The 25,614-nt window shown below is 52.9% G+C and overlaps 1 protein-coding gene across 7 annotated transcripts in view; it reads left to right on the top strand.

The window, feature by feature from the left end:
• CNOT4 (CCR4-NOT transcription complex subunit 4) overlaps nucleotides 1-25,614 on the top strand; it is a 114,187-nt gene that overhangs the window by 45,333 nt on the left and 43,240 nt on the right. For all 7 annotated transcript variants that reach the window (XM_075343818.1, XM_075343816.1, XM_075343813.1 and 4 more), the window contains 2 exons: nucleotides 13,544-13,601; nucleotides 15,604-15,853. In XM_075343818.1, the coding sequence (XP_075199933.1) occupies nucleotides 13,544-13,601; nucleotides 15,604-15,853 (308 nt within the window). The remainder of the gene's footprint in view (nucleotides 1-13,543; nucleotides 13,602-15,603; nucleotides 15,854-25,614) is intronic.

Raw genomic sequence — 25,614 nt, 5'->3', positions numbered from 1 at the left:
GTGTGTTAGTGCGCCGGGGACAACAGCGCTGCTGCGCTTGTGCCATTTCCTCACTTCAGCTTAGCTGAGTGGGTAGACTCAGGGAGAACGGTCGCGCCGGCCGCTGGGACTGCGACGCGGCTGGGACTTGTGGTGCGCCGGGGACTTCCGCGCTGGCCGTGCATATATCACGGCCGCGCTTATTACTACAGTCCCCGGCTTTTTGCGGCCTAGTTCGTTCGTTCCCGCCTCCGCACCTGCCAGTCAGGAGGAGGGCGGGACGCTGTACAGAGCATCAGCGCTGAGGGCTGGAGTCTTTTTTACATACTCCAGCCCTCACACCAGGCACAGTAGGACGCAGTTTCCCGCTCTTTGTTTGTGGCACGCCCACGGTCCGCCCCTCTTCACAGAACGCCGGCAGCCATTCCTGCCTGCACGCTGAGCTGCAGAGGGGAGACGGGGAGACCCAGACACGGGATTCTACGGCCTCATACCCGCTGTTCAGCGGGCGGTAAGCAGCCTCAAGGGCTCACCCCCACTTGTGCCGTGTGTATACTGAGTATTTTGTGTTTGCAAATACTTTGTACTGTACTGGCGCTGGTGATTCTCGGCTATACCCCCTCCTAGATTACAAGGAGGCAACAGCATGTCGTCCGCAAAACGCAAGGGTGCCAAGGCACAGACATTATATGCTGCCTGTACCGCATGTGGGGCTGCTCTACCGGCAGGTTCCACTGACCCCCATTGTGTGCAGTGCTCGGCTCCTGTGCAACTTGCACAGCCGGGGCCTCTGCTGGACGTGACCCAGGGTGTACCACCTGTGAATGCTGTCCAGGTGACAGGAACGGAGTTTGCAGCTTTTGCTGACAGATTGTCTATGACCATGTCAAAGATTCTTGAAACATTGCAGTCTAGACCAGTAACTCAGACCATGGACACTGTGGCATCATTGCTCCCTGGTCCCCCTCAGCTGGAACACTTCCAAGCTCCGGGGGTGTCACATGCACCCCAGGGTGACGATTCTGACTCGGACGACAGTCCCAGACAACCTAAGCGGGCTCGTTATGAGGGGCCCTCAACTTCGTCTCACTGGTCAGGATCCCAGCGGGACGAATCTATGGGTGATGAGGCGGATGTAACTGATCAAGATTCTGATCCTGGGTCCGCTCTCAATCTGGATACACCGGATGGTGACGCCATAGTGAATGATCTTATAGCGTCCATCAATAGGATGTTAGATATTTCTCCGCCAGCTCCTACTGAGGAGGAGGCAGCTTCACAGCAGGAGAAATTCCATTTCAGATATCCCAAGCGTAAATTAAGCACTTTTCTGGACCACTCTGACTTTAGAGATGCAATCCAGAAACACCACGCTTATCCTGAGAAGCGGTTTTCTAAACGGCTTAAAGATACACGCTATCCTTTTCCCCCTGACGTGGTCAAGGGTTGGACCCAGTATCCCAAGGTGGACCCTCCAATCTCCAGGCTTGCAGCTAGATCCTTAGTTGCAGTAGAAGATGGAGCGGCACTTAAGGATGCCACTGACAGGCAGATGGAGCTCTGGCTGAAATCCATCTATGAAGCTATTGGAGCGTCGTTGGCGCCAGCTTTCGCAGCCGTATGGGCACTCCAAGCTATTTCAGCTGGGCTTATACAAGTCGACTCGGTCACACGTACATCTGCCCCGCAGGTGGCACCATTGACCTCTCAAATGTCTGCATTCGCGTCTTACGCGATTAATGCTGTCCTGGATCTCCTCGTCCAAAAGGACTCAAAAGGATCAGAGAGGCTCAGATTCTTGGCGGACTCAGTCACGCCCAAAAAAGACAGCAGGAAGAACCGTTACCAAGACGGCTTCCTCATGACTTTCAGCCTCCTCTCTCCGCATCCTCGGTCGGTGGCAGGCTCTCCCGCTTTGGCGGCATTTGGCTGTCACAGGTCAAAGACCGTTGGGTGACGGACATTCTGTCTCACGGGTACAGGATAGAGTTCAGCTCTCGTCCTCCAACTCGTTTCTTCAGAACTTCCCCACCGCCCGACCGAGCCGATGCTCTGCTGCAGGCGGTGGCCGCTCTAAAGGCGGAAGGAGTGGTGACTTCCGTTCCTCTTCAGGAACAAGGTCACGGTTTTTACTCCAATCTGTTTGTGGTGCCAAAGAAGGACGGGTCCTTTCGGCCCGTCCTGGATCTAAAGTTGCTCAACAAACACGTAAAAACCAGGAGGTTCCGGATGGAATCTCTACGCTCCGTCATAGCCTCAATGTCTCAAGGAGATTTCTTAGCATCAATAGACATCAAAGATGCTTATCTTCACGTGCCGATCGCGCCAGAGCATCAGCGTTTTCTACGCTTCGTTATAGAAAGCGAACACCTGCAGTTCGTAGCGTTACCTTTCGGGCTGCCTACAGCCCCTCGGGTCTTCACCAAGGTCATGGCTGCAGTAGTAGCTGTCCTGCACTCGCAGGGTCACTCCGTGATCCCGTATTTGGACGATCTACTTATAAAGGCACCCTCTCAAGAGGCATGCCAACACAGTCTGAACGTGGCACTGAAGACTCTCCAGAGTTTCGGGTGGATTATCAACTTTCCAAAGTCAAATCTAACCCCGACCCAATCACTAACATATCTTGGCATGGAGTTTCATACTCTCTCAGCGATAGTGAAGCTTCCACTGGACAAGCAGTGCTCTCTGCAGACAGGGGTGCAATCTCTCCTGCAGAACCAGTCCCACTCCTTGAGGCGCCTCATGCATTTCCTAGGGAAGATGGTGGCAGCAATGGAAGCAGTCCCTTTCGCGCAGTTTCATCTGCGCCCTCTACAATGGGACATTCTCCGCCAATGGGACGGGAAGTCGACGTCCCTCGACAGGGATGTCTCCCTCTCTCAGGCAACCAAGGACTCTCTCCGATGGTGGCTTCTTCCCACCTCATTGTCAAAAGGAAAGTCGTTCCTACCCCCATCCTGGGCGGTGGTCACGACAGATGCGAGCCTATCAGGGTGGGGAGCAGTGTTTCTTCACCACAGGGCTCAGGGTACGTGGACTCAGAGAGAGTCCACCCTTCAGATCAATGTTCTGGAAATCAGAGCAGTCTATCTTGCTCTGCGAGCCTTCCAACAGTGGCTGGAGGGCAAGCAGATCCGGATTCAGTCGGACAATTCCACAGCGGTGGCGTACATCAACCACCAAGGGGGAACACGCAGTCGACAAGCCTTTCAAGAAGTCCGGCGGATTCTGAAGTTGGTTGGAAAACACAGCATCCACCATATCCGCAGTTCACATCCCAGGCGTGGAAAACTGGGAAGCAGACTTTCTCAGTCGCCAGGGCATGGACGCAGGGGAATGGTCCCTTCACCCGGACGTGTTTCAGGAGATCTGTCGCCGCTGGGGGATGCCGGACGTCGACCTGATGGCGTCACGGCACAACAACAAGGTCCCGGTTTTCATGGCACGGTCTCACGATCACCGAGCTCTGGCGGCAGACGCCTTAGTTCAGGATTGGTCGCAGTTCCGACTACCTTATGTGTTCCCACCTCTGGCATTGTTGCCCAGAGTGCTCCGCAAAATCAGGTCCGACTGCCGTTGCGCCATTCTCGTCGCTCCAGACTGGCCAAGGAGGTCGTGGTACCCGGATCTGTGGCATCTCACGGTAGGACAACCGTGGGCGCTACCAGGCCGTCCAGACTTGCTGTCTCAAGGGCCGTTTTTCCATCTGAATTCTGCGGCCCTGAACCTGACTGTGTGGCCATTGAGTCCTGGATCCTAGGGACCTCAGGTTTATCTCATGATGTTGTTGCCACCATGAGACAGGCTAGGAAACCATCCTCCGCCAAGATCTACCACAGAACGTGGAAGATATTCTTATCTTGGTGCTCTGCTCAGGGAGTTTCTCCCTGGCCATTTGCATTGCCGATTTTTCTTTCCTTCCTGCAGTCTGGGTTGGAAAAAGGTTTGTCGCTTAGCTCCCTTAAAGGACAAGTCTCTGCGCTATCCGTATTCTTTCAGAAGCGCCTGGCGCGACTTCCTAAGGTACGCACGTTCCTGCAAGGGGTTTGTCATATCGTTCCCCCTTACAAGCGGCCATTGGAGCCCTGGGACCTGAACAAGGTTCTAATTGCTCTCCAGAAGCCACCTTTCGAGCCTATGACGGAGATTTCCTTTTCTCGGCTTTCACAGAAAGTGGCTTTCTTCAGCGCTCTATTGGGAGACCCAGACGATTGGGGTATAGCTACTGCCCTCTGGAGGCCACACAAAGCACTACATTAAAAGTGCAAGGCCCCTCCCCCTCTGGCTATACCCCCCCCCCGTGTATCACGGGTTCTCCAGTTTTTAGCTTTGTGTGCGAAGGAGGTCAGACATTCCATGCATAGCTCCACAGATTTTAGTCAGCAGCAGCTGCTGACTATGTCGGATGGAAGAAAAGAGGACACATATAGTGTTCCCAGCATGCTCCCTTCTCACCCCTGGATGGTGTTGTAAGGTTGAGGTACCTATTGCTGGTACAGGGCTGGAGCCTGACATGCTGTTTTCCTTCCACATCCCCTTGTAGGGCTCTGTGGAAGTGGGATCCTGCCGGCCTCTCAGCTCTGATGCCGGGCTCCATCCACAGACCCATTAGAACCTGATGGATTCGGAGCAGGAGTACGATCAGGGACAGGGCCCTGCATCTTACAGGTACTCTGTGTCCCCGGCAGGCACAGACACACTCCGGGCTGGCTGGGTGTTATAGTGCGCCGGGGACCGCATCGTGGAGTTGGTGTCCCTACAGATTACTGGGGGATTGTTTGTGTTTGGGAACGCAGCGCCGACCCCCTCTGGACCGGGCGGCGCTGCTGTGACTTGTGGTGCGCCGGGGATCCGCCGTCCGCGCTTTTACGGCGGCGGCGGTTATAAATTGAGTCCCCGGCTTTTTGGGCCTAGGACGCCGGCAGCTCCGTTTCGTTCCCGCCCCCTCCCTGTCACTCAGGGAAGGGGAGAGACGCTGTTCGCAAGCAGCGACGAGGGCTGGAGCCTGATTTACATGCTCCAGCCCTCTCACTATGCACAGAGGGAAGCAGGCTTCCCGCTCTTGGCCAGGAACGCCCAGGGCCCGCCCCCCTTCCTCTCTCGAGACGCCGGCAGCCATTACATGCATGCCTGGCTGGAGGAAGGACGCAAGGCTCTGGGAGACCTGGACTAGGGGCTATCTGGCGACCACACACCCGCTTTTTAAGCGGGCGGTAAGCGATTTTTCTGTGCTGGTCCCTCTAGTGCCTCACTGTGTATCAGTGTACTGGATACAGTTATATAGATATTGTATTTCTTGCACTGTGAGGTGCGCTTCTGGCTGCATATCCCAGATCGCTCTGTGGAAGCAGCAACATGTCATCCTCAAAACGCAAGGCGGCCAAGGCAAAAAGGGCTGTGTATACTGCGTGTGCTGCATGTGGGGCTAATCTACCAGCAGGCTCTGATGACCCCCATTGTGTGCAATGCTCCGACCCGGTGCTGCTTCGCCAGCCGGAGTCAGGAGAGGTAGCGACCCAGGCTGAGACGCTTGTAAGTTCTGCCCCGGTGACAGGGACGGACTTTGCAGTTTTTGCAGATAATATGTCTGTATCTATGGCAAAAATCCTTGAGACCTTGCAATCTATGCATGGGGCTCAGTCTCTGGGCACGGCGAGGCCTCTGTCCTCAGGTCCCCCTTACTTGGAATGTATCCAGCCCACAGGGGGGTCCCCGGCTTCACAGGCCGAGGATTATGACTCAGATGATGGCCCCAGCCACCCTAAGCGAGCTCGCTGGGAAAGACCCTCGACGTCTTCACACTGCTCAGGGTCTCAGCGCAATCAGTCTCCCTGTGATGTGTCTGATGAGAGTGATCAGGAATCCACTCCTGGAACCCCTCTCAACCTGGATACCCCGGATGGGGATGCCATGGTAGACGACCTTATCTCAGCCATCAATAGGCTGTTGGATATTTCTCCCCCAGCCCCTTCAGCAGAAGAGGCGGCTGCGGAGCAGGAAAAGTTTCGTTTCCTTTATCCCAAGCGTAAATTGAGTGCTTTGTTAGATCACTCTGACTTCAGAGAATCAATCCAGAAGCACGACGCTCACCCAGAAAGGCGTTTCTCTAAACGATCTAAAGATACGCGTTTCCCTTTCCCCCCTGAGGTGGTCAAGCGCTGGACACAGTGTCCAAAGGTAGACCCCCCGATTTCCAAACTTGCAGCTAGATCCATAGTTGCAGTGGAGGATGGCGCTTCACTTAAAGATGCCAATGACAGACAGATGGACCTTTGGTTAAAATCTGTCTATGAAGCTATAGGCGCGTCGTTTGCTCCGGCATTCGCAGCCGTATGGGCACTCCAGGCTATTTCAGCTGGCTTAGCAAAAGTGGATGCTATCATGCATCCAGCAGTGCCGCAAGTGGCGCACCTTACCACGCAGATGTCGGCGTTTGCGTCTTACGCTATCAATGCGGTCCTAGAATCTACCAGTCGCACCTCAATGGCGTCCGCCAATTCGGTAGTTTTGCGCAGAGCCTTGTGGTTAAAGGACTGGAAAGCAGATGCTGGTTCCAAAAAATGTTTAACCAGTTTGCCTTTGTCTAGAGAGAGACTGTTTGGCGAGCCATTGGCTGACATCATTAAGCAGTCCAAGGGTAAAGACTCCTCTTTACCACAACCCAGAACACCCAAACCTCAGCAGAAAAAGTGGCAGCAGAGGTTTCAGTCCTTTCGAGGTTCGGGCAAGACACCATTTACCTCGTCCAAAGGGACTCAGAGGACGCAAAGAAACTCAGATTCGTGGCGGACTCACACACGCCCCAAGAAAGCAAATGGAGGTACCGCTTCCAAAGCGGCTACCTCATGACTTCCAGCCCCCCCCCTCCGCATCGCCGGTCGGGGGCAGGCTCTCCCGCTTTTCCGGCATTTGGATGTCACAGGTCAAAGACCGGTGGGTGACGGACATTTTGTCTCGCGGGTACAGAATCGAGTTCAATTCTCGTCCTCCAGCTCGGTTCTTCAGAACCTCCCCACGTCCAGACCGAGCAGATGCTCTGCTGCAGGCGGTGGATTCCCTAAAAGCGGAAGGAGTGGTTATCCCAGTCCCTCCTCAGGAACAAGGGCAAGGGTTTTACTCCAATCTCTTTGTGGTTCCAAAAAAGGACGGCTCGTTCCGTCCTGTTCTGGACCTAAAACGGCTCAACAAACATGTGCACGCCAGGAGGTTCCGGATGGAAACCCTCCGCTCTGTCATTGCCTCAATGTCCAGAGGAGACTTCCTTGCCTCAATAGACATCAAAGATGCTTATCTCCACGTGCCAATTGCTACAGAACATCAACGTTTTCTACGTTTTGTGATAGGAGACGACCATTTTCAGTTCGTAGCTCTTCCATTTGGTCTGGCGACAGCCCCACGGGTCTTCACCAAGGTCATGGCGGCGGTGGTAGCAGTCTTGCACTCTCAGGGACACTCGGTGATTCCTTACCTAGACGACTTATTGGTCAAAGCTCCCTCTCGGGAGGCATGCCAACTCAGCCTGAATGCTACGCTGGAGACTCTACAGTCTTTCGGATGGATCATCAACTTTCCAAAGTCGATCCTATCACCGACTCAGTCACTAACGTATCTTGGCATGGAGTTTCATACTCTAGCAGCGATAGTGAAGCTTCCGCTGGACAAGCAGCGGTCACTACAGACAGGGGTGCAATCTCTCCTGCAGGGCCAGTTGCATCCCTTGCGGCGCCTCATGCATTTCCTAGGGAAGATGGTGGCAGCCATGGAAGCAGTTCCCTTTGCGCAGTTTCATCTGCGCCCACTTCAATGGGACATTCTCCGCCAATGGGACGGGAAGTCAACGTCCCTGGACAGGAAAGTCTCGCTTTCCCAGACGGCCAAAGACTCTCTACAATGGTGGCTCCTTCCCACATCATTGTCTCAGGGAAGATCCTTCCTGCCCCCATCCTGGGCAGTAGTCACGACAGATGCGAGTCTGTCAGGGTGGGGAGCAGTATTTCTCCACCACAGGGCTCAGGGGACGTGGACTCCGCAGGAGTCCACCCTTCAGATCAATGTTCTGGAGATCAGAGCAGTGTATCTTGCTCTACTGGCCTTCCAACAGTGGCTGGAAGGAAAGCAGATCCGAATCCAATCGGACAACTCCACAGCGGTGGCATACATCAACCACCAAGGAGGGACGCGCAGTCGGCAAGCCTTCCAAGAAGTCCGGCGCATTCTAATGTGGGTGGAGGACAGAGCATCCACCATATCCGCGGTTCACATCCCAGGCGTAGAAAACTGGGAAGCAGACTTCCTCAGTCGCCAGGGCATGGACGCAGGGGAATGGTCCCTTCACCCGGACGTGTTTCAGGAAATCTGTCGCCGCTGGGGAGTGCCGGACGTCGACCTAATGGCATCCCGGCACAACAACAAGGTCCCGGCATTCATGGCGAGGTCGCGCGATCAAAGAGCTCTGGCGGCAGACGCCTTGGTTCAAGATTGGTCGCAGTTTCAGCTCCCATACGTGTTTCCGCCTCTGGCGCTCTTGCCCAGAGTGCTACGCAAGATCAGATCCGAGTGCAGCCGCGTCATACTCGTCGCTCCAGACTGGCCGAGGAGGTCGTGGTATCCGGATCTGTGGCATCTCACGATCGGTCGACCGTGGTCACTGCCAGACCGACCAGACTTACTGTCCCAAGGGCCGTTTTTCCATCAGAATTCTGCGGCCCTGAACCTGACTGTGTGGCCATTGAGTCCTGGATCCTAGCATCTGCTGGATTATCTCAGGGAGTCATTGCCACAATGAGACAAGCTAGAAAGTCGAATTCGGCTAAGATCTACCACAGAACGTGGAAGATTTTCTTGTCCTGGTGCTCTGCTCAGGGAGTGTCTCCCTGGCCATTTGCATTGCCCAAGTTTCTTTCCTTCCTGCAATCGGGGTTAGAAAAGGGCTTGTCGCTCAGCTCCCTTAAAGGGCAAGTTTCGGCACTATCCGTGTTTTTTCAGAAGCGTCTAGCACGTCTTCCTAAGGTGCGCACGTTCCTGCAGGGGGTCTGTCATATTGTGCCCCCGTACAAGCGACCGTTAGATCCATGGGATCTGAACAGGGTACTAGTTGCTCTCCAGAAGCCGCCCTTCGAGCCTCTGAAGGAAGTTTCCTTTTCTCGGCTGTCGCAGAAAGTGGCGTTTCTTGTTGCAATCACATCGCTTCGGCGAGTGTCTGAGCTGGCAGCTCTGTCATCTAAGGCTCCCTTCCTGGTGTTCCACCAGGACAAGGTTGTGCTGCGCCCCATTCCGGAGTTTCTCCCTAAGGTCGTATCCTCTTTTCATCTTAATCAGGATATTTCCTTGCCTTCTTTTTGCCCTCATCCGGTTCACCGGTATGAAAAGGCCTTACGTTTGCTAGATCTGGTGAGAGCACTCAGAATCTACATTTCACGCACGGCGCCCATACGCCGTGCCGATGCACTTTTCGTCCTTGTCGCTGGTCCGCGCAAGGGGTTGCAGGCTTCTAAAGCCACCCTGGCTCGATGGATCAAAGAACCAATTCTAGAGGCCTACCGTTCTGCGGGGCTTCCGGTTCCTTCAGGGCTAAAAGCCCACTCCACCAGAGCCGTGGGTGCGTCCTGGGCATTACGTCACCAGGCTTCGGCTCAACAGGTGTGCCAGGCAGCTACCTGGTCCAGTCTGCACACTTTCACCAAGCATTATCAGGTGCATACCTATGCTTCGGCGGATGCCAGCTTAGGTAGAAGAGTCCTGCAGGCGGCAGTGACACCCCCATAGGGGAGGGCTGTTTTGCAGCTCTAACATGAGGTATTTATTTACCCACCCAGGGACAGCTTTTGGACGTCCCAATCGTCTGGGTCTCCCAATAGAGCGCTGAAGAAGAAGGGAATTTTGTTACTTACCGTAAATTCCTTTTCTTCTAGCTCTTATTGGGAGACCCAGCACCCGCCCTGTTGTCCTTCGGGATGTTTTTTTGTTGTTTGCGGGTACACATGTTGTTCATGTTGAACGGTTTTTCAGTTCTCCGATGTTATTCGGAGTTAATTTGTTTAAACCAGTTATTGGCTTCCTCCTTCTTGCTTTGGCACTAAAACTGGAGAACCCGTGATACACGGGGGGGTATAGCCAGAGGGGGAGGGGCCTTGCACTTTTAATGTAGTGCTTTGTGTGGCCTCCAGAGGGCAGTAGCTATACCCCAATCGTCTGGGTCTCCCAATAAGAGCTAGAAGAAAAGGAATTTACGGTAAGTAACAAAATTCCCTTCTTTCTGGTGGCGGTCACGTCTCTTCGGAGAGTGTCAGAGCTGGCGGCGTTATCTTGCAAATCTCCCTTCCTGGTGTTTCACCAAGACAAGGTAGTACTGCGTCCAATTCCAGAGTTTCTTCCCAAGGTGGTATCTTCCTTTCATCTCAATCAGGATATCACTTTACCATCTTTGTGTCCGCATCCAGTTCACCAATTTGAAAAGGGTTTGCATCTGTTGGACCTGGTGAGAGCACTCAGGATCTACATTTCCCGCACGGCGCCTCTGCGCCGTTCAGATGCACTCTTTATCCTGGTCGCTGGTCAGCATAAAGGTTCGCAAGCTTCCAAATCCACCCTTGCGCGGTGGATCAAGGAACCAATTCTTCACGCCTACCGTTCTGCTGGGCTTCCGACTCCTTCTGGACTGAAGGCCCATTCTACCAGAGCCGTGGGTGCGTCCTGGGCATTACGGCATCAGGCTACGGCTCAGCAGGTGTGCCAGGCGGCTACCTGGTCGAGTCTGCACACTTTCACCAAGCATTATCAGGTGCATACCTACGCTTCGGCGGATGCCAGCCTAGGTAGACAAGTCCTGCAGGCGGCGGTGGCCCACCTGTAAGAAAGGGCTGCCTGACAGCCCGATCGTGCGGTATTCTTTTACCCACCCAGGGACTGCTTTTGGACGTCCCAATTGTCTGGGTCTCCCAATTAGGAGCGAAAAAGAAGGGAATTTTGTTTACTTACCGTAAATTCCTTTTCTTCTAGTTCCAATTGGGAGACCCAGCACCCGCCCTGTTTTTTCTGAGGGTATTTGTTTTTCGGGTGCACATGTTGTTCATGTTGATAAGTTCTGTTCTCCGATATTGTTTATCGGATTGAATTTGTTTTTGAAACAGTTATTGGCTTTCCTCCTTCTTGCTTTTGCACTAAAACTGAGGGACCCGTGCTCCCACGGGGGGGTGTATAGCCAGAAGGGGAGGGGCCTTACACTTTTAAGTGTAGTACTTTGTGCGGCCTCCGGAGGCAGTAGCTATACACCCAATTGTCTGGGTCTCCCAATTGGAGCTAGAAGAAAAGGAATTTACGGTAAGTAAACAAAATTCCCTTCTTTTTATAGAATACATTTTTTATAGAGGTATTGTATATAATCTCACACACTTTGTCTTTCTTGCATATCAAAATAGGTGTTTTTTAGGAATTTGTCTGTGTGCATGTGCCCGTCACATATGTCGGGAGTGGGTGGTTTCGATGGGAGGGGCTTGTACGTTGCCGATTATCGGAGGTTCTGGACTATAGGAATGTGAAGATATTTTTTAGTTTTGCAGATCGTTCCTTTGTGCTATGAAGTTTTCTTTGTAACGCAGCACTCGTTTTACTTTCTCAGTCGTCTCATTGGGGGGGCACCGGAGGAACCCGGACTATGGGCGGCTGACCATAGGGTGCAGAGTCATCTCCTCCTACGTAGGCCGTACTAGTCTATAGACACTCACTCCTCCGTAGCTTAGTGGCGGTAGTCTGCTGACACCGGTAGTTCTCCACTTGCTGCCAACATCTGGACCTCTTAAGAAGCGGGTCTACTATTTTCCCGTAGGATGACTGGGTCCATTCTAATATCCCCTACCCTCCCGCACCCGGTGACCAGACTGGTGGCAGATGCCTTCAAGCTGTCCAGAATGGGTTCTTTCCCTCACAGCCGAATGCGGAGCTGTCCTTGGTAGTATTTGAACCCAAGACCCCTGCATTGTAAATCATTGGACCACCACACTTCTTCTGAGGGACCCCCTATCAGAGGGGCTGCACGAATTTTCCGTGGGCGCAAGGCTATCCCCTTTTCATCCAGGACAACTTAGGTCACAGAAATGGGCCGCAACAGGTACAAGAGAATGGTTCTTTTACCCACCGCACCCATAACCAATACTTTAATTTTCTGCCTCCCCAATCTCCCTCTTTCGCTTAATGTGGGGGGGTTTGGGTACCCCCTAAGGAGAGAGGTGCAGGTGTCTTTTCTACCCTTTTACGTTATCCAATAAACAGCTCAGTCAACCCCATCCTGGACCTGAAAAGTCTCAACAAGTATGTTGCCCATCACCAATGATGAATAACATCCCTCCATTTGGGCAGGTCTCCATAGAGCCCAATGAGCTCCTGTGATCGCTGAACATTCAGGGCTTCCTCCACCCCCCATCGCGGTTCCTCAGCTTCCTGTTCCACGTTGTCATCTTGCCGTTTACGATCATGGCAGCCAATGGCGTTGTAGTAATCCAAGTCTTGGAGAACCTAGAGTTTTCCACTCTCTTTGGGCAGGTCTCCATGGAGCACTATGTGCTCCTGTGATCTCTGGACATTCAGGGCTTCCTCCACCACCCATCGCGGTTCCTCAGCTTTCTGTTCCTTGTTGTCAGCTTGCCATTTACGATCATGGCAGCCAATGGCGTTGTAGTAATCCAAGTCTTGGAGAACCTAGAGTTTTCCTCTCTCTTTGGGCATGGTCTCCATGGAGCCCTATGTGCTCCTGTAATCTCTGGACATTCAGGGCTTCCTCCACCACCCATCGTTTTCCTGAGCTTCCTGTTTCATGTTGTCATTATTGTCGTTTACGGCAGCCAATGGCGTTGTGATCAGCTGAGGCTTGGAGAACCTAGAGTTTGCCACTCTCTTTGGGCACGGTCTCCATGGAGCCCTATAAGCTCCTGTGATCGGTGGACATTCAGGGCTTCCTCCATCCCCCATTGCGGTTCCTCGGCTTCCGAGTCCACTATGTCATCTTCCCGTTTAGGTTGATGGCAGCCAGTGGCATTGTGGTCATCCGAGGCTTAGAGGACCTGGAGTTTGCCACTCTTTTGGTACGTGAACATGGTCAACTTTGATGCTGACTCCTCGTGGATCAACCCTGATCTGCTCTACCACCAGAATTTACAGTCCAAGTGTAAGCAGCCAGGCCATTGTAGCCACCACCATAAAACCAGGCTCCAGCCTTTCGCAGCCTCCTATTCCACAGCTGGCGCCCTTTTTCCTGCAGCTTGGTGCCGGTAGGACCGCTATAGCCTGCATAGGGGGAAGACTGCTTTTCAGACATCAGTCTTTCTGTATCTTCCAATGATGACAGGGAGTACAAAAATCTGTCAAGGCTGCTGGGGGTTTAATTCGATCCTTTGTGAACTTCTCCTTTGTGTTTCCAGACATTGCACTACTGTCTGAGAATTGATGCGATTATATCATTTTTATTACCATTTTATATACAATATATTTCTACAGGATGAACCCTATGTACCGTAGCGGAGAACGCAGAATTGATCTCATGTAATTTTTCTCAATTTTTCTTTTCCAGTTCTGTCGACAAATCATCAGAGTCATTGAGTATAGGGAACGGCGATAACCTTCAACAGGTGAGTGACAATGGACCAGACCGTCCAATAGCAATAGAGATTCATATGGGGATGCCTGTAGGAATCTATGGGCCCTTACTGTACATGTGAGTACAGATAGGGGGCGCTCACTGATAAATTGTCCTCTAAATGCCAAACACAGCCCCTCAGGGACAAAACAGTGCCACATGATTGTTTGGTAAAAAGCCTGACTTTGCCAACATCCCACTCATTTCATGATGTAATAATCTGAAATTATGTTGTTTTCAAGGAACTGATTCATTTTGTCTTAGAGCTGGATTCACAGCTACACTGCTCAGTGCTGCTGTATAATGCCCTCCATGCTGCTGCTATCTGCATTCACAGCTACACTGCTCAGTGCTGCTGTATAATGCCATCCATGCTGCTGCTATCTGCATTCACCTCTACACTGCTCAGTACTGCTGTATAATGTCCTCCATGCTGCTGCTATCTGCATTCACAGCTACACTGCTCAGTACTGCTGTATAATGTCCTCCATGCTGCTGCTATCTGCATTCACATCTACACTGCTCAGTGCTGCTGTATATTGTCCTCCATGCTGCTGCTATCTGGATTCTCAGCTACATTGCTCAGTACTGCTGTATAATGTCCTCCATGCTGCTGCTATCTGCATTCACAGCTACACTGCTCAGTACTGCTGTATAATGTCCTCCATGCTGCTGCTATCTGCATTCACAGCTACACTGCTCAGTACTGCTGTATGTCCTCCATGCTGCTGCTATCTGTATTCACATCTACACTGCTCAGTGCTGCTGTATAATGTCCTCCATGCTGCTGCTATCTGAATTCACAGCTACACTGCTCAGTGCTGCTGTATAATGTCCTCCATGCTGCTTCTTCCTGCATTCACCTCTACACTGCTCAGTACTGCTGTATAATGTCCTCCATGCGGCTGCTTCCTGCATTCACATCTACACTGCTCAGTGCTGCTGTATGTCCTCCATGCTGCTGCTATCTGGATTCACAGCTACACTGCTCAGTGCTGCTGTATAATGTCCTCCATGCTGCTATATGCATTCACATCTACACTGCTCAGTGCTGCTGTATAATGTCCTCCATGCTGCTGCTATCTGGATTCACCTCTACACTGCTCAGTACTGCTGTATAATGTCCTCCATGCTGCTGCTTCCTGCATTCACGTCTACACTGCTCAGTGCTGCTGCATAATGTCCTCCATGCTGCTGCTATCTGGATTCACTTCTACACTTCTCAGTACTGCTGTATAATGTCCTCCATGCTGCTGCTATCTGGATTCACAGCTACACTGCTCAGTACTGCTGTATAATGTCCTCCATGCTGCTGATATCTGGATTCACAGCTACACTGCTCAGTACTGCTGTATAATGTCCGCCATGCTGCTGCTATCTGCATTCACATCTACACTGCTCAGTACTGCTGTATAATGTCCTCCATGCTGCTGCTATCTGGATTCACATCTACACTGCTCAGTACTGCTGTATAATGTCCGCCATGCTGCTATATGCATTCACATCTACACTGCTCAGTGCTGCTATATAATGTCCTCCATGCTGCTGCTATCTGGATTCACCTCTACACTGCTCAGTGCTGCTATATAATGTCCTCCATGCTGCTGCTATCTGGATTCACCTCTACACTTCTCAGTGCTGCTGTATAATGTCCTCCATGCTGCCAGTGCTTCTGCTAAACAGACAGGGGAGCAGTAATCCCCCATGTCCATAGAGTATGTCAGACAACAAAGCATCTAGTCTATACCCATTAGATGAGACCACTGAAAATTCAAGCCTTTTAAAGGGGAAAACTGGTGAGCAATGCCGGATGAATCTGATGGAGGAAAATGGTTAGTGTAATTGGTGACTGCGACCCATGGAGGCCTGATCTGTACAGCACTGCGGACTATGTTGGTGATAATGGGAGGGATTACAATAACAATAAAGAAGAAAAAAATATTTCCTTTTTGCCTGTAGTAATATCGTCTAATTTGCTTTTTGTATCTTCCCAGATATTACCAAGTGACACCCCATCACCTCCGCCAGGTTTGTCCAAACCCAACCCCACCGTCCCCATCAGTTCAGCCAATCACAGTGCGAGGTCTCCTTTCGAAGACACCATGACAGAATCGCAATCTCTTTTCTCGGACAACTTCAGGCATCCAAACCCCATCCCCAGTGGTCTCCCCGCGTTTCCCAGCTCCCCACAGACATCCAGTGAATGGCCCACAGCTCCAGAACCACAGAGTCTCTTCACGTCAGGTACCTACAATGTCTTTTACCTTTTTAATATAAAGCCCATGGTGGAAAGTGATGCAGCCGCAGTGACAACGGCACAACCTAGGCACGTTTTATGTAAAGGCTGTGGACTCTTACACATTTTTTACGTGTCAGTGGCTGCAACCTTAAAATTACATCATTCATTTTCAGACATCCTAATATACTGTTTGCAGCCTGCACCCTTGACTGTCCCTCCCAGTAATACATGCTGGAAGTAATAATGCTGCTTTAGCTATTATGGATCAGCACAGCTTCATTCCTGGACTGACTGCTCCTTCTAAAGCTTGTGATGAGAGATTGACTCCTCCTTGGTGTTGACAGACATTTGCCAGGGGAGTGAGGGAGAATAACACACTCCTGTGCATTTTCCTCCCCATCCACTGGTGCTAATGTGTCAGCACAGCTTCATTCCTGAACTGATTTTTTTTTTCCTACAGCTCCTGAACCATTGTTTGTTTTTTTTTTCCTTATATACACTTATGCTGAGGAGTGTGTAATCTTCCCCTGGATGTTTTTTCCTTTATACAGTATGCTGTGCGGTAGAGTGTGCTTTACACCTTATCCTCTAGCTCTTATGTGTCAGCACAGCTTCATTTCTAAAGTGATTTCTCCTACAGCTCATCAAGCATTGTTTTTTTGCCTTTACTGATAAACACTGATTCCAAGGAATGTGTGATCTCACCCTGGACGCTTTCTTCTCTACATTGTTATGCTGCCTATGTTGTGTGTATGCTTTCCTACCTATCCACTAGCTCCTATGTATCAGCACAGCTTCATTACTGGACTAATTTATCCTTCTATAGCATATAATGAGGGATTGACTCTCCCATGTGCCCAGTAGACCCTGCTGAGGGGATGAGGGAAAAGAAGATACCGTATTTTCTTCGGCGCTCCATTGGGAGACCCAGACGATTGGGTGTATAGCTACTGCCTCCGGAGGCCACACAAAGTATTACACTAAAAAGTGTAAGGCCCCTCCCCTTCTGCATATACACCCCCCGTGGGATCACGGGCTGCTCCAGTTTTATGCTTTGTGCGAAGGAGGTCAGACATCCACGCATAGCTCCACTGTTTTTAGTCAGCAGCAGCTGCTGACTATGTCGGTTGGAAGAAAAGTGGGCCCATATGGGGCCCCCAGCATGCTCCCTTCTCACCCCACTTTTGTCGGCGGTGTTTGTTAAGGTTGAGGTACCCATTGTGGGTACGGAGGCTGGAGCCCACATGCTGTTTTCCTTCCCCATCCCCCCTCAGGGCTCTGGGTGAAGTGGGATCTTACCGGTCTCCAGGCACTGAGACCGGGCTCCATCCACAGACCCGGAGAACCTGCTGGATATGGAGCTGGGTATCGTCAGGGACAGGGCCCTGCTACATTAAGGTACTCTGTGTCCCCGTACACATCGCGCACACACACACCAGCATTGCTGGGAGTGCTAGTGCGCCGGGGACAACAGCGCGGAGCGCTTGTGCTATTATTCACTGCAGCTTAGCTGAGTGAATTTATGTGTTAGAAACTGCCGAGCCGGCCGTTGCGGGGTGTTTTACACTGTGGCGCGGCTGGGACTTGTGGTGCGCCGGGGACTTCCGCGCTGGCCGTGCACAAGGACGGCCGCGCTTATTACTCGAGTCCCCGGCTTTGCGGCCTAGTTTTCGCTTCGTTCCCGCCCCCAGCCCTGTCAGTCAGGGGAGGGGCGGGACGCTGTACAGAAAGTCAGCGCCGAGAGCTGGAGTCTGCTTTGCATTCTCCAGCCCCCTTCACTGGACACAGTGGGACGCCAGTTTCCCGCTCTTGTCTGGGGCACGCCCACGGCCCGCCCCTCTTCACAAGACGCCGGCAGCCATTCCTGCACGCAGTCTGGGCTGGAGAAGGGAGACAAGCTCTGGGCAACCAGTCACAGGATTCGGGCGACCACACACCCGCTTTTGTGCGGGCGGTAAGCGGCACCTGAAGTGCTGACCCCACTAATGCCATTTGTACTTTATGCCTAGATGGCTAGACTACAGCAGCAAAAAGCAAGGGTGCTAGGGCACAGGCTTTCTAGGCTGCTTGTATTGCATGTGCTGAAGTGTTCATTTGTACTTCATGCTGGTATGCTATACACTGCACTGTACGGTCGCTATTCTTGGCTATATACTCCTAGATGGCTAGAGAACAGCAGCAAAAAAGCAAGGGTGCCAAGGCACAGGCTTTCTATACTGCTTGTACTGCAGGTTCCACTGTCCCCATTGTGTGCAATGCTCCCCTGTAGCACTTGGTCAGCCGGGGTCTCTGCTAGAGGTGGCCAAAGGAACCACCTGTGAACCCTGTCCAGGGACAGGGACGGAGTTGCAGTTTCGGCTGATAGATTGTCTGTGACTGTGACTAACATCTTAGAGACTTTGCAGTCCAGACGGGCCATGGGCAATGTTGATACAATGCTCCCTGGCCACCCTCATTGGAACAAATCAGTGCTCCGGGGGGGTCCCATGCATCCCAGGGCGCAGGCTCTGACACGGACGACAGTCCCAGACAGCCTAAGCGTGCTCGCTGGGAGCGGCACTCGGCTTCATCACTGGTTAGGGTCCCAGCAGGACTCTCTGTATGATGAGGCAGACGTAGCTGATCAGGACTCTGATCCTGAGACCGCTCTCAATCCGGATACACCGGATGGTGACGCCATAGTGAATGATCTTCTAGCGTCCATCAATGGAATGTTGGATATTTCTCCCTCAGCTCCTCCGGTGGAGGAGTCAGCTTCACAGCAGGAGAAATTCCTTTTTCAGTATCTCAAGCGTATATTGAGTACTTTTCCGGCCACTCTGACTTCAGAGAAGCAATCCGGAAACACCACACTTATCCAGATAAGCGTTCTCCAATCATATTAAGGATACATGTTATCCTTTTTTCTCCATGACGTGGTCAAGCGCTGGACCCAGTGTCCAAAGGTGGATCCCCCAATCTCCAGGCTTGCGGCTAGATCCATAGTTGCAGTGGAAGATGGGACTTCACTTAAAGATGCCATTGACAGACAGATGGTCCTCTGGTTGAATTCTGTCTATGAAGCTATCGGCGTGTCGGTTGCTCCGGCATTCGCAGCCGTACGGGCATTCCAAGCTATTTCAGCTGGTCTTGCGCACGTGGACACTGTCACATGTACATCTGTGCCGCAGATGGCGTCCTTAACCTCGCAATGTCTGCATTGCGACTTACGCTATTAATGCTGTCCTGCACTCTACGAGCCGTACGCCAGTGGCGTCCGCCAACTCCGTGGTTTTACGCAGAGCCTTGTGGTTGAGGGAATGGAAAGCAGATTCTGCTTCCAAAAAAGTGCTTAACCAGTTTGCCATTATCTGGTGACAGACTGTTTGGTGAGCGATTGGATGAAATCATTAAACAGTCCAAGGGTAAGGACTCTTCCTTACACCAGCCCAGATCAAACAACACCAACAGAGGAAGGGACAGTCGAGGTTTCGGTCCTTCCCAGGCTCGGGCAGGTCCCAATTGTCCTCGTCCAAAAGGACTCAAAAGGCTCAGAGAGGCGCAGATTCCTGGCGGGCTCAATCACGCCCAAGGAAGGCAGCCGGAGGAACCGCTACCAAGGCGTTTTCCTCATGACGTTCAGCCCTCTCTCTCCGCATCCGCGGTCGGTGGCAGACTCTCCCGCCTTGGCGACATTTAGCTGCCACAGGTCAAAGACCGGTGGGTGAGAGACATTTTGTCTCACGTGTACAGGATAGAGTTCTGTTCTCGTCCTCCGACTAGATCTTCAGAACTTCATCACCTCCCGACCGAGCCGATGCTCTTCTGCAGGCAGAAGGAGTGGTGATCCCTGTTCCTCCTCAGGAACAAGATACGGTTTTTACTTCAATCTGGTTGTGGTGCCAAAAAAAAAAAACGACGGCTCTTTCCGTTCCGTTTTGGACCGAAAACTGCTCAACAAGCACGTGAAAACCAGGCGGTTCCGGATGGAATCCCCCCGCTCCGTCATTGCCTCAATGTCTCAAGGAGATTTCCTACCGTCAATAGACATCAGGATGCTTATCTCCACGTGCCGATTGCTCCTGAGCACCGGTGTTGGCTACGATTCGTTATTGAAGACGAGCATCTTCAGTTCGTAGCCCTGCCCTTCGGTCTGGTGACAGCCCCACGGCTTTTCACCAAGTTTATGGCAGCAGTGGGAGCAGTCCTGCACTCTCAGGGTCACTCTGTGATCCCTTACTTGGACGATCTACTTGTCAAGGCACCCTCTCAAGAGGCATGCCAATACAGCCTGAACGTGGCGCTGGAGACTCTCCAGAGTTTCGGGTGGATCATAAACTTTTCAAAGTTAAAATCTGACACCGACCCAATCGCTGACATATCTTGGCATGGAGCTTCACACTCTCTCAGCGATAGTGCAGCTCCCGCTGAACATACAGCGTTCACTACAGACGGGGGTGCAGTCTCTCCTTCAAGGCCAGTCACACCCCTTAAGACGCCTCATGCAGAGGCAGTCCCTTTCGCGCAGTTTTCATCTGCGTCCACTTCTATAGAACATTCTTCGCCAATGGGATGGGAAGTCGACGTCCCTAGACAGGAACGTACCCCTTTCTCAGACGGGCAAGGACTCTCTTCAGGGAGTCCACCCTTCAGATCAATGTTCTGGACATCTGGGCAGGGTATCTTGCCCTGCAAGCCTTCCAGCAGAGGCTGGAACGCAAACAGATCCGAATTCAGTCGGACAACTTCGCAGCGGTGGCATACATCAACCACCAAGGCGGAACACGCAGCCGGCAAGCCTCCCTGGAAGTCCGGCGGATTCTGATGTGGGTGGAAGACAGAGCATACACCATATCCGCAGTTCACATCCCGGGCGTAGAAAACTGGGAAGCAGACTTCCTCAGTCGCCAGGGCATGGACGCAGGGGAATGGTCCCTTCACCCGGACGGGTTTCAAGAAATCTGTAGCCGCTGGGGGAGGCCGGACGTCGACCTAATGGCGTCTCGGCACAACAACAAGGGCCCGATTTTCATGGCGCGGTCTCACGATCAAAGAGCTCTGGCGGCAGGCGCCTTAGTTCAGGATTGGTCGCAGGTCCAGCTACCCTATGTGTTTCCCCCTCTGGCACTGTTGCCAGAGGGCTACGCAAGATCAGCTCCGATTGCCGCCGCGCCATCCTCGTCGCCCCAGACGGGCCGAGGAGGTCGTGGTACCCGCATCTGTGGCATCTCACGGTCGGCCAACCGTGGGCACTACCAGACCGGCCAGACTTACTGTCCCAAGGGCCGTTTTCTTCAGCGCTCTATTGGGAGACCCAGACGATTGGGGTATAGCTACTGCCCTCTGGAGGCCACACAAAGCACTACATTAAAAGTGCAAGGCCCCTCCCCCTCTGGCTATACCCCCCCCGTGGTATCACGGGTTCTCCAGTTTTAGCTTTGTGTGCGAAGGAGGTCAGACATTCCATGCATAGCTCCACAGATTTTAGTCAGCAGTAGCTGCTGACTATTTCGGATGGAAGAAAAGAGGACACATATAGTGTCCCCAGCATGCTCCCTTCTCACCCCTGGATGGTGTTGTAAGGTTGAGGTACCTATTGCTGGTACAGGGCTGGAGCCTGACATGCTGTTTTCCTTCCACATCCCCTGGTAGGGCTCTGTGGAAGTGGGATCCTGCCGGCCTCTCAGCTCTGACGCCGGGCTCCATCCACAGACCCATTAGAACCTGATGGAGACGGAGCAGGAGTACGATCAGGGACAGGCCCTGCATCATACAGGTACTCTGTGTCCCCGGCAGGCACAGACACACTCCGGGCTGGCTGGGTGTTGTAGTGCGCCGGGGACCGCAACGTTGGAGCTAGTGTCCCTACAGATTACTGGGGGATTGTTTGTGTATGGGAACGCAGCGCCGACCCCCTCTGGACCGGGCGGCGCTGCTGTGACTTGTGGTGCGCCGGGGATCCGCCGTCCGCGCTTTTACGGCGGCGGCGGTTATAAATTGAGTCCCCGGCTTTTTGGGCCTAGGACGCCGGCAGCTCCGATTCGTTCCCGCCCCCACCCTGTCATTCAGGGTAGGGGAGAGACGCTGTTCGCTAGCAGCGACGAGGGCTGGAGCCTGATTTACATGCTCCAGCCCTCACACTAGGCACAGAGGGAAGCAGGCTTCCCGCTCTTGGCCAGGAACGCCCAGGGCCCGCCCCCCCTTCTCTCTCAGGATGCCGGCAGCCATTACATGCAGTCTGGCTGGAGGAAGGACGCAAGGCTCTGGGAGACCTGGACTAGGGGCTATCTGGCGACCACACACCCGCTTTTTAAGCGGGCGGTAAGCGTTTTTTCTGTGCTGGTCCCTCTAGTGCCTCACGGTGTATTGGTGTACTGTGTAGGATATAGAGATATTGTATTTCTTGCACTGTGAGGTCGCTTCTGGCTGCATCTCCCAGATCGCTCTGTGGAAGCAGCAACATGTCATCCTCAAAACGCAAGGCTGCCAAGGCTAGGGCTGTGTATACTGCGTGTGCTGCATGTGGGGCTAATCTACCAGCAGGCTCCGATGACCCCCATTGTGTGCAATGCTCCGACCCGGTGCTGCTTCGCCAGCCGGAGTCAGGAGGGAGAGTGACCCAGGCTGAGACGCCTGTAAGTCCTGCCCCGGTGACAGGGACAGACTTTGCAGTTTTTGCTGATAATATGTCTGTCTCTATGGCAAAAATACTTGAAACCTTGCAATCTATGCATGGGGCTCAGTCTTTGGGCACGGCGAGGCCTCTGTCCTCAGGTCCCCCTCACTTGGAATTAATCCAGCCCACAGGGGAGTCCCCGGCTTCACAGGCCGAGGATTATGAGTCAGATGATAGCCCCAGCCACCCTAAGCGAGCTCGCTGGGAAAGACCCTCGACGTCATCACACTGCTCAGGGTCTCAGCGCAATCAGTCTCCCTGTGATGTGTCTGATGAGAGTGATCAGGAATCCATTCCTGGAACCCCTCTCAACCTGGATACCCCTGATGGGGATGCCATGGTAAACGACCTTATCTCAGCCATCAATAGGCTGTTGGATATTTCTCCCCCAGCCCCTTCAGCAGAAGAGGCGGCTGCGGAGCAGGAGAAGTTTCGTTTCCTTTATCCCAAGCGTAAATTGAGTGCTTTGTTGGATCACGCTGACTTCAGAGAATCAATCCAGAAGCACGACGCTCACCCAGAAAGGCGTTTCTCTAAACGATCTAAAGATACGCGTTTCCCTTTCCCCCCTGAGGTGGTCAAGCGCTGGACACAGTGTCCACAGGTAGACCCCCCGATTTCCAAACTCGCAGCTAGGTCCATAGTTGCAGTGGAGGATGGCGCTTCACTTAAAGATGCCAATGACAGACAGATGGACCTTTGGTTAAAATCTGTCTATGAAGCTATCGGCGCGTCGTTTGCTCCGGCATTCGCAGCCGTATGGGCACTCCAGGCTATTTCAGCTGGCTTAGCAAAAGTGGATGCTATCATACATCCAGCAGTGCCGCAAGTGGCGCACCTTACCACGCAGATGTCGGCGTTTGCGTCTTACGCTATCAATGCGGTCCTAGAATCTACCAGTCGCACCTCAATGGCGTCCGCCAATTCGGTAGTTTTGCGCAGAGCCTTGTGGTTAAAGGACTGGAAAGCAGATGCTGGTTCCAAAAAATGTTTAACCAGTTTGCCTTTATCTAGAGATAGACTGTTTGGCGAGCCATTGGCTGATATCATTAAGCAGTCTAAGGGTAAAGACTCCTCTTTACCACAACCCAGAACAACCAAACCTCAGCAGAAAAAGTGGCAGCAGAGGTTTCAGTCCTTTCGAGGTTCGGGCAAGACACCATTTACCTCGTACAAAGGGACTCAGAGGACGCAAAGAAACTCAGATTCGTGGCGGGCTCACACGCGCCCCAAGAAAGCAAATGGAGGTACCGCTTCCAAAGCGGCTACCTCATGACTTCCAGCCCCCTCCCTCCGCATCGCCGGTCGGGGGCAGGCTCTCCCGCTTTTCCGGCATTTGGATGTCACAGGTCAAAGACCGGTGGGTGACGGACATTTTGTCTCGCGGGTACAGAATCGAGTTCAATTCTCGTCCTCCAGCTCGGTTCTTCAGAACCTCCCCACATCCAGACCGAGCAGATGCTCTGCTGCAGGCGGTGGGCTCCCTAAGAGCGGAAGGAGTGGTGATCCCAGTCCCTCCTCAGGAACAAGGGCAAGGGTTTTACTCCAATCTCTTTGTGGTTCCAAAAAAGGACGGCTCGTTCCGTCCTGTTCTGGACCTAAAACGGCTCAACAAACATGTGCACGCCAGGAAGTTCCGGATGGAAACCCTGCGTTCTGTCATTGCCTCAATGTCCAGAGGAGACTTCCTTGCCTCAATAGACATCAAAGATGCTTATCTCCACGTGCCAATTGCTACAGAACATCAACGTTTTCTACGTTTTGTGATAGGAGACGACCATTTTCAGTTCGTAGCTCTGCCATTTGGTCTGGCGACAGCCCCACGGGTCTTCACCAAGGTCATGGCGGCGGTGGTAGCAGTCTTGCACTCTCAGGGACACTCGGTGATCCCTTACCTAGACGATTTATTGGTCAAAGCTCCCTCTCAAGAGGCATGTCAGCACAGCCTGAATGCTACGCTGGAGACCCTACAGTCTTTCGGGTGGATCATCAACTTTCCAAAGTCGATCCTATCACCGACTCAATCACTAACGTATCTTGGCATGGAGTTTCATACTCTAGCAGCGATAGTGAAGCTTCCGCTGAACAAGCAGCGGTCCCTACAGACAGGGGTGCAATCTCTTCTGCAGGGCCAGTTGCATCCCTTGCGGCGCCTCATGCATTTCCTAGGGAAGATGGTGGCAGCCATGGAAGCAGTTCCCTTTGCGCAGTTTCATCTGCGCCCACTTCAATGGGACATTCTCCGCCAATGGGACGGGAAGTCAACGTCCCTGGACAGGAAAGTCTCGCTTTCCCAGATGGCCAAGGACTCCCTACAATGGTGGCTCCTTCCCACCTCATTGTCTCAGGGAAGATCCTTCCTGCCCCCATCCTGGGCAGTAGTCACGACAGATGCGAGTCTGTCAGGGTGGGGAGCAGTGTTTCTCCACCACAGGGCTCAGGGGACGTGGACTCCGCAGGAGTCCATCCTTCAGATCAATGTTCTGGAGATCAGAGCAGTGTATCTTGCTCTACTGGCCTTCCAACAGTGGCTGGAAGGAAAGCAGATCCGAATCCAATCGGACAACTCCACAGCGGTGGCATACATCAACCACCAAGGAGGGACGCGCAGTCGGCAAGCCTTCCAAGAAGTCCGGCGCATTCTAATGTGGGTGGAGGACAGAGCATCCACCATATCCGCGGTTCACATCCCAGGCGTAGAAAACTGGGAAGCAGACTTCCTCAGTCGCCAGGGCATGGACGCAGGGGAATGGTCCCTTCACCCGGACGTGTTTCAGGAAATCTGTCGCCGCTGGGGAGTGCCGGACGTCGACCTAATGGCATCCCGGCACAACAACAAGGTCCCGGCATTCATGGCGAGGTCGCGCGATCAAAGAGCTCTGGCGGCAGACGCCTTGGTTCAAGATTGGTCGCAGTTTCAGCTCCCATACGTGTTTCCGCCTCTGGCGCTCTTGCCCAGAGTGCTACGCAAGATCAGATCCGAGTGCAGCCGCATCATACTCGTCGCTCCAGACTGGCCGAGGAGGTCGTGGTATCCGGATCTGTGGCATCTCACGATCGGTCGACCGTGGTCACTGCCAGACCGACCAGACTTACTGTCCCAAGGGCCGT

This window comes from Anomaloglossus baeobatrachus, chromosome 4, assembly GCF_048569485.1.
Source record: "Anomaloglossus baeobatrachus isolate aAnoBae1 chromosome 4, aAnoBae1.hap1, whole genome shotgun sequence".
Lineage (NCBI taxonomy): Eukaryota > Metazoa > Chordata > Amphibia > Anura > Aromobatidae > Anomaloglossus > Anomaloglossus baeobatrachus.
This window is presented reverse-complemented; position numbering and strand designations above follow the sequence as displayed.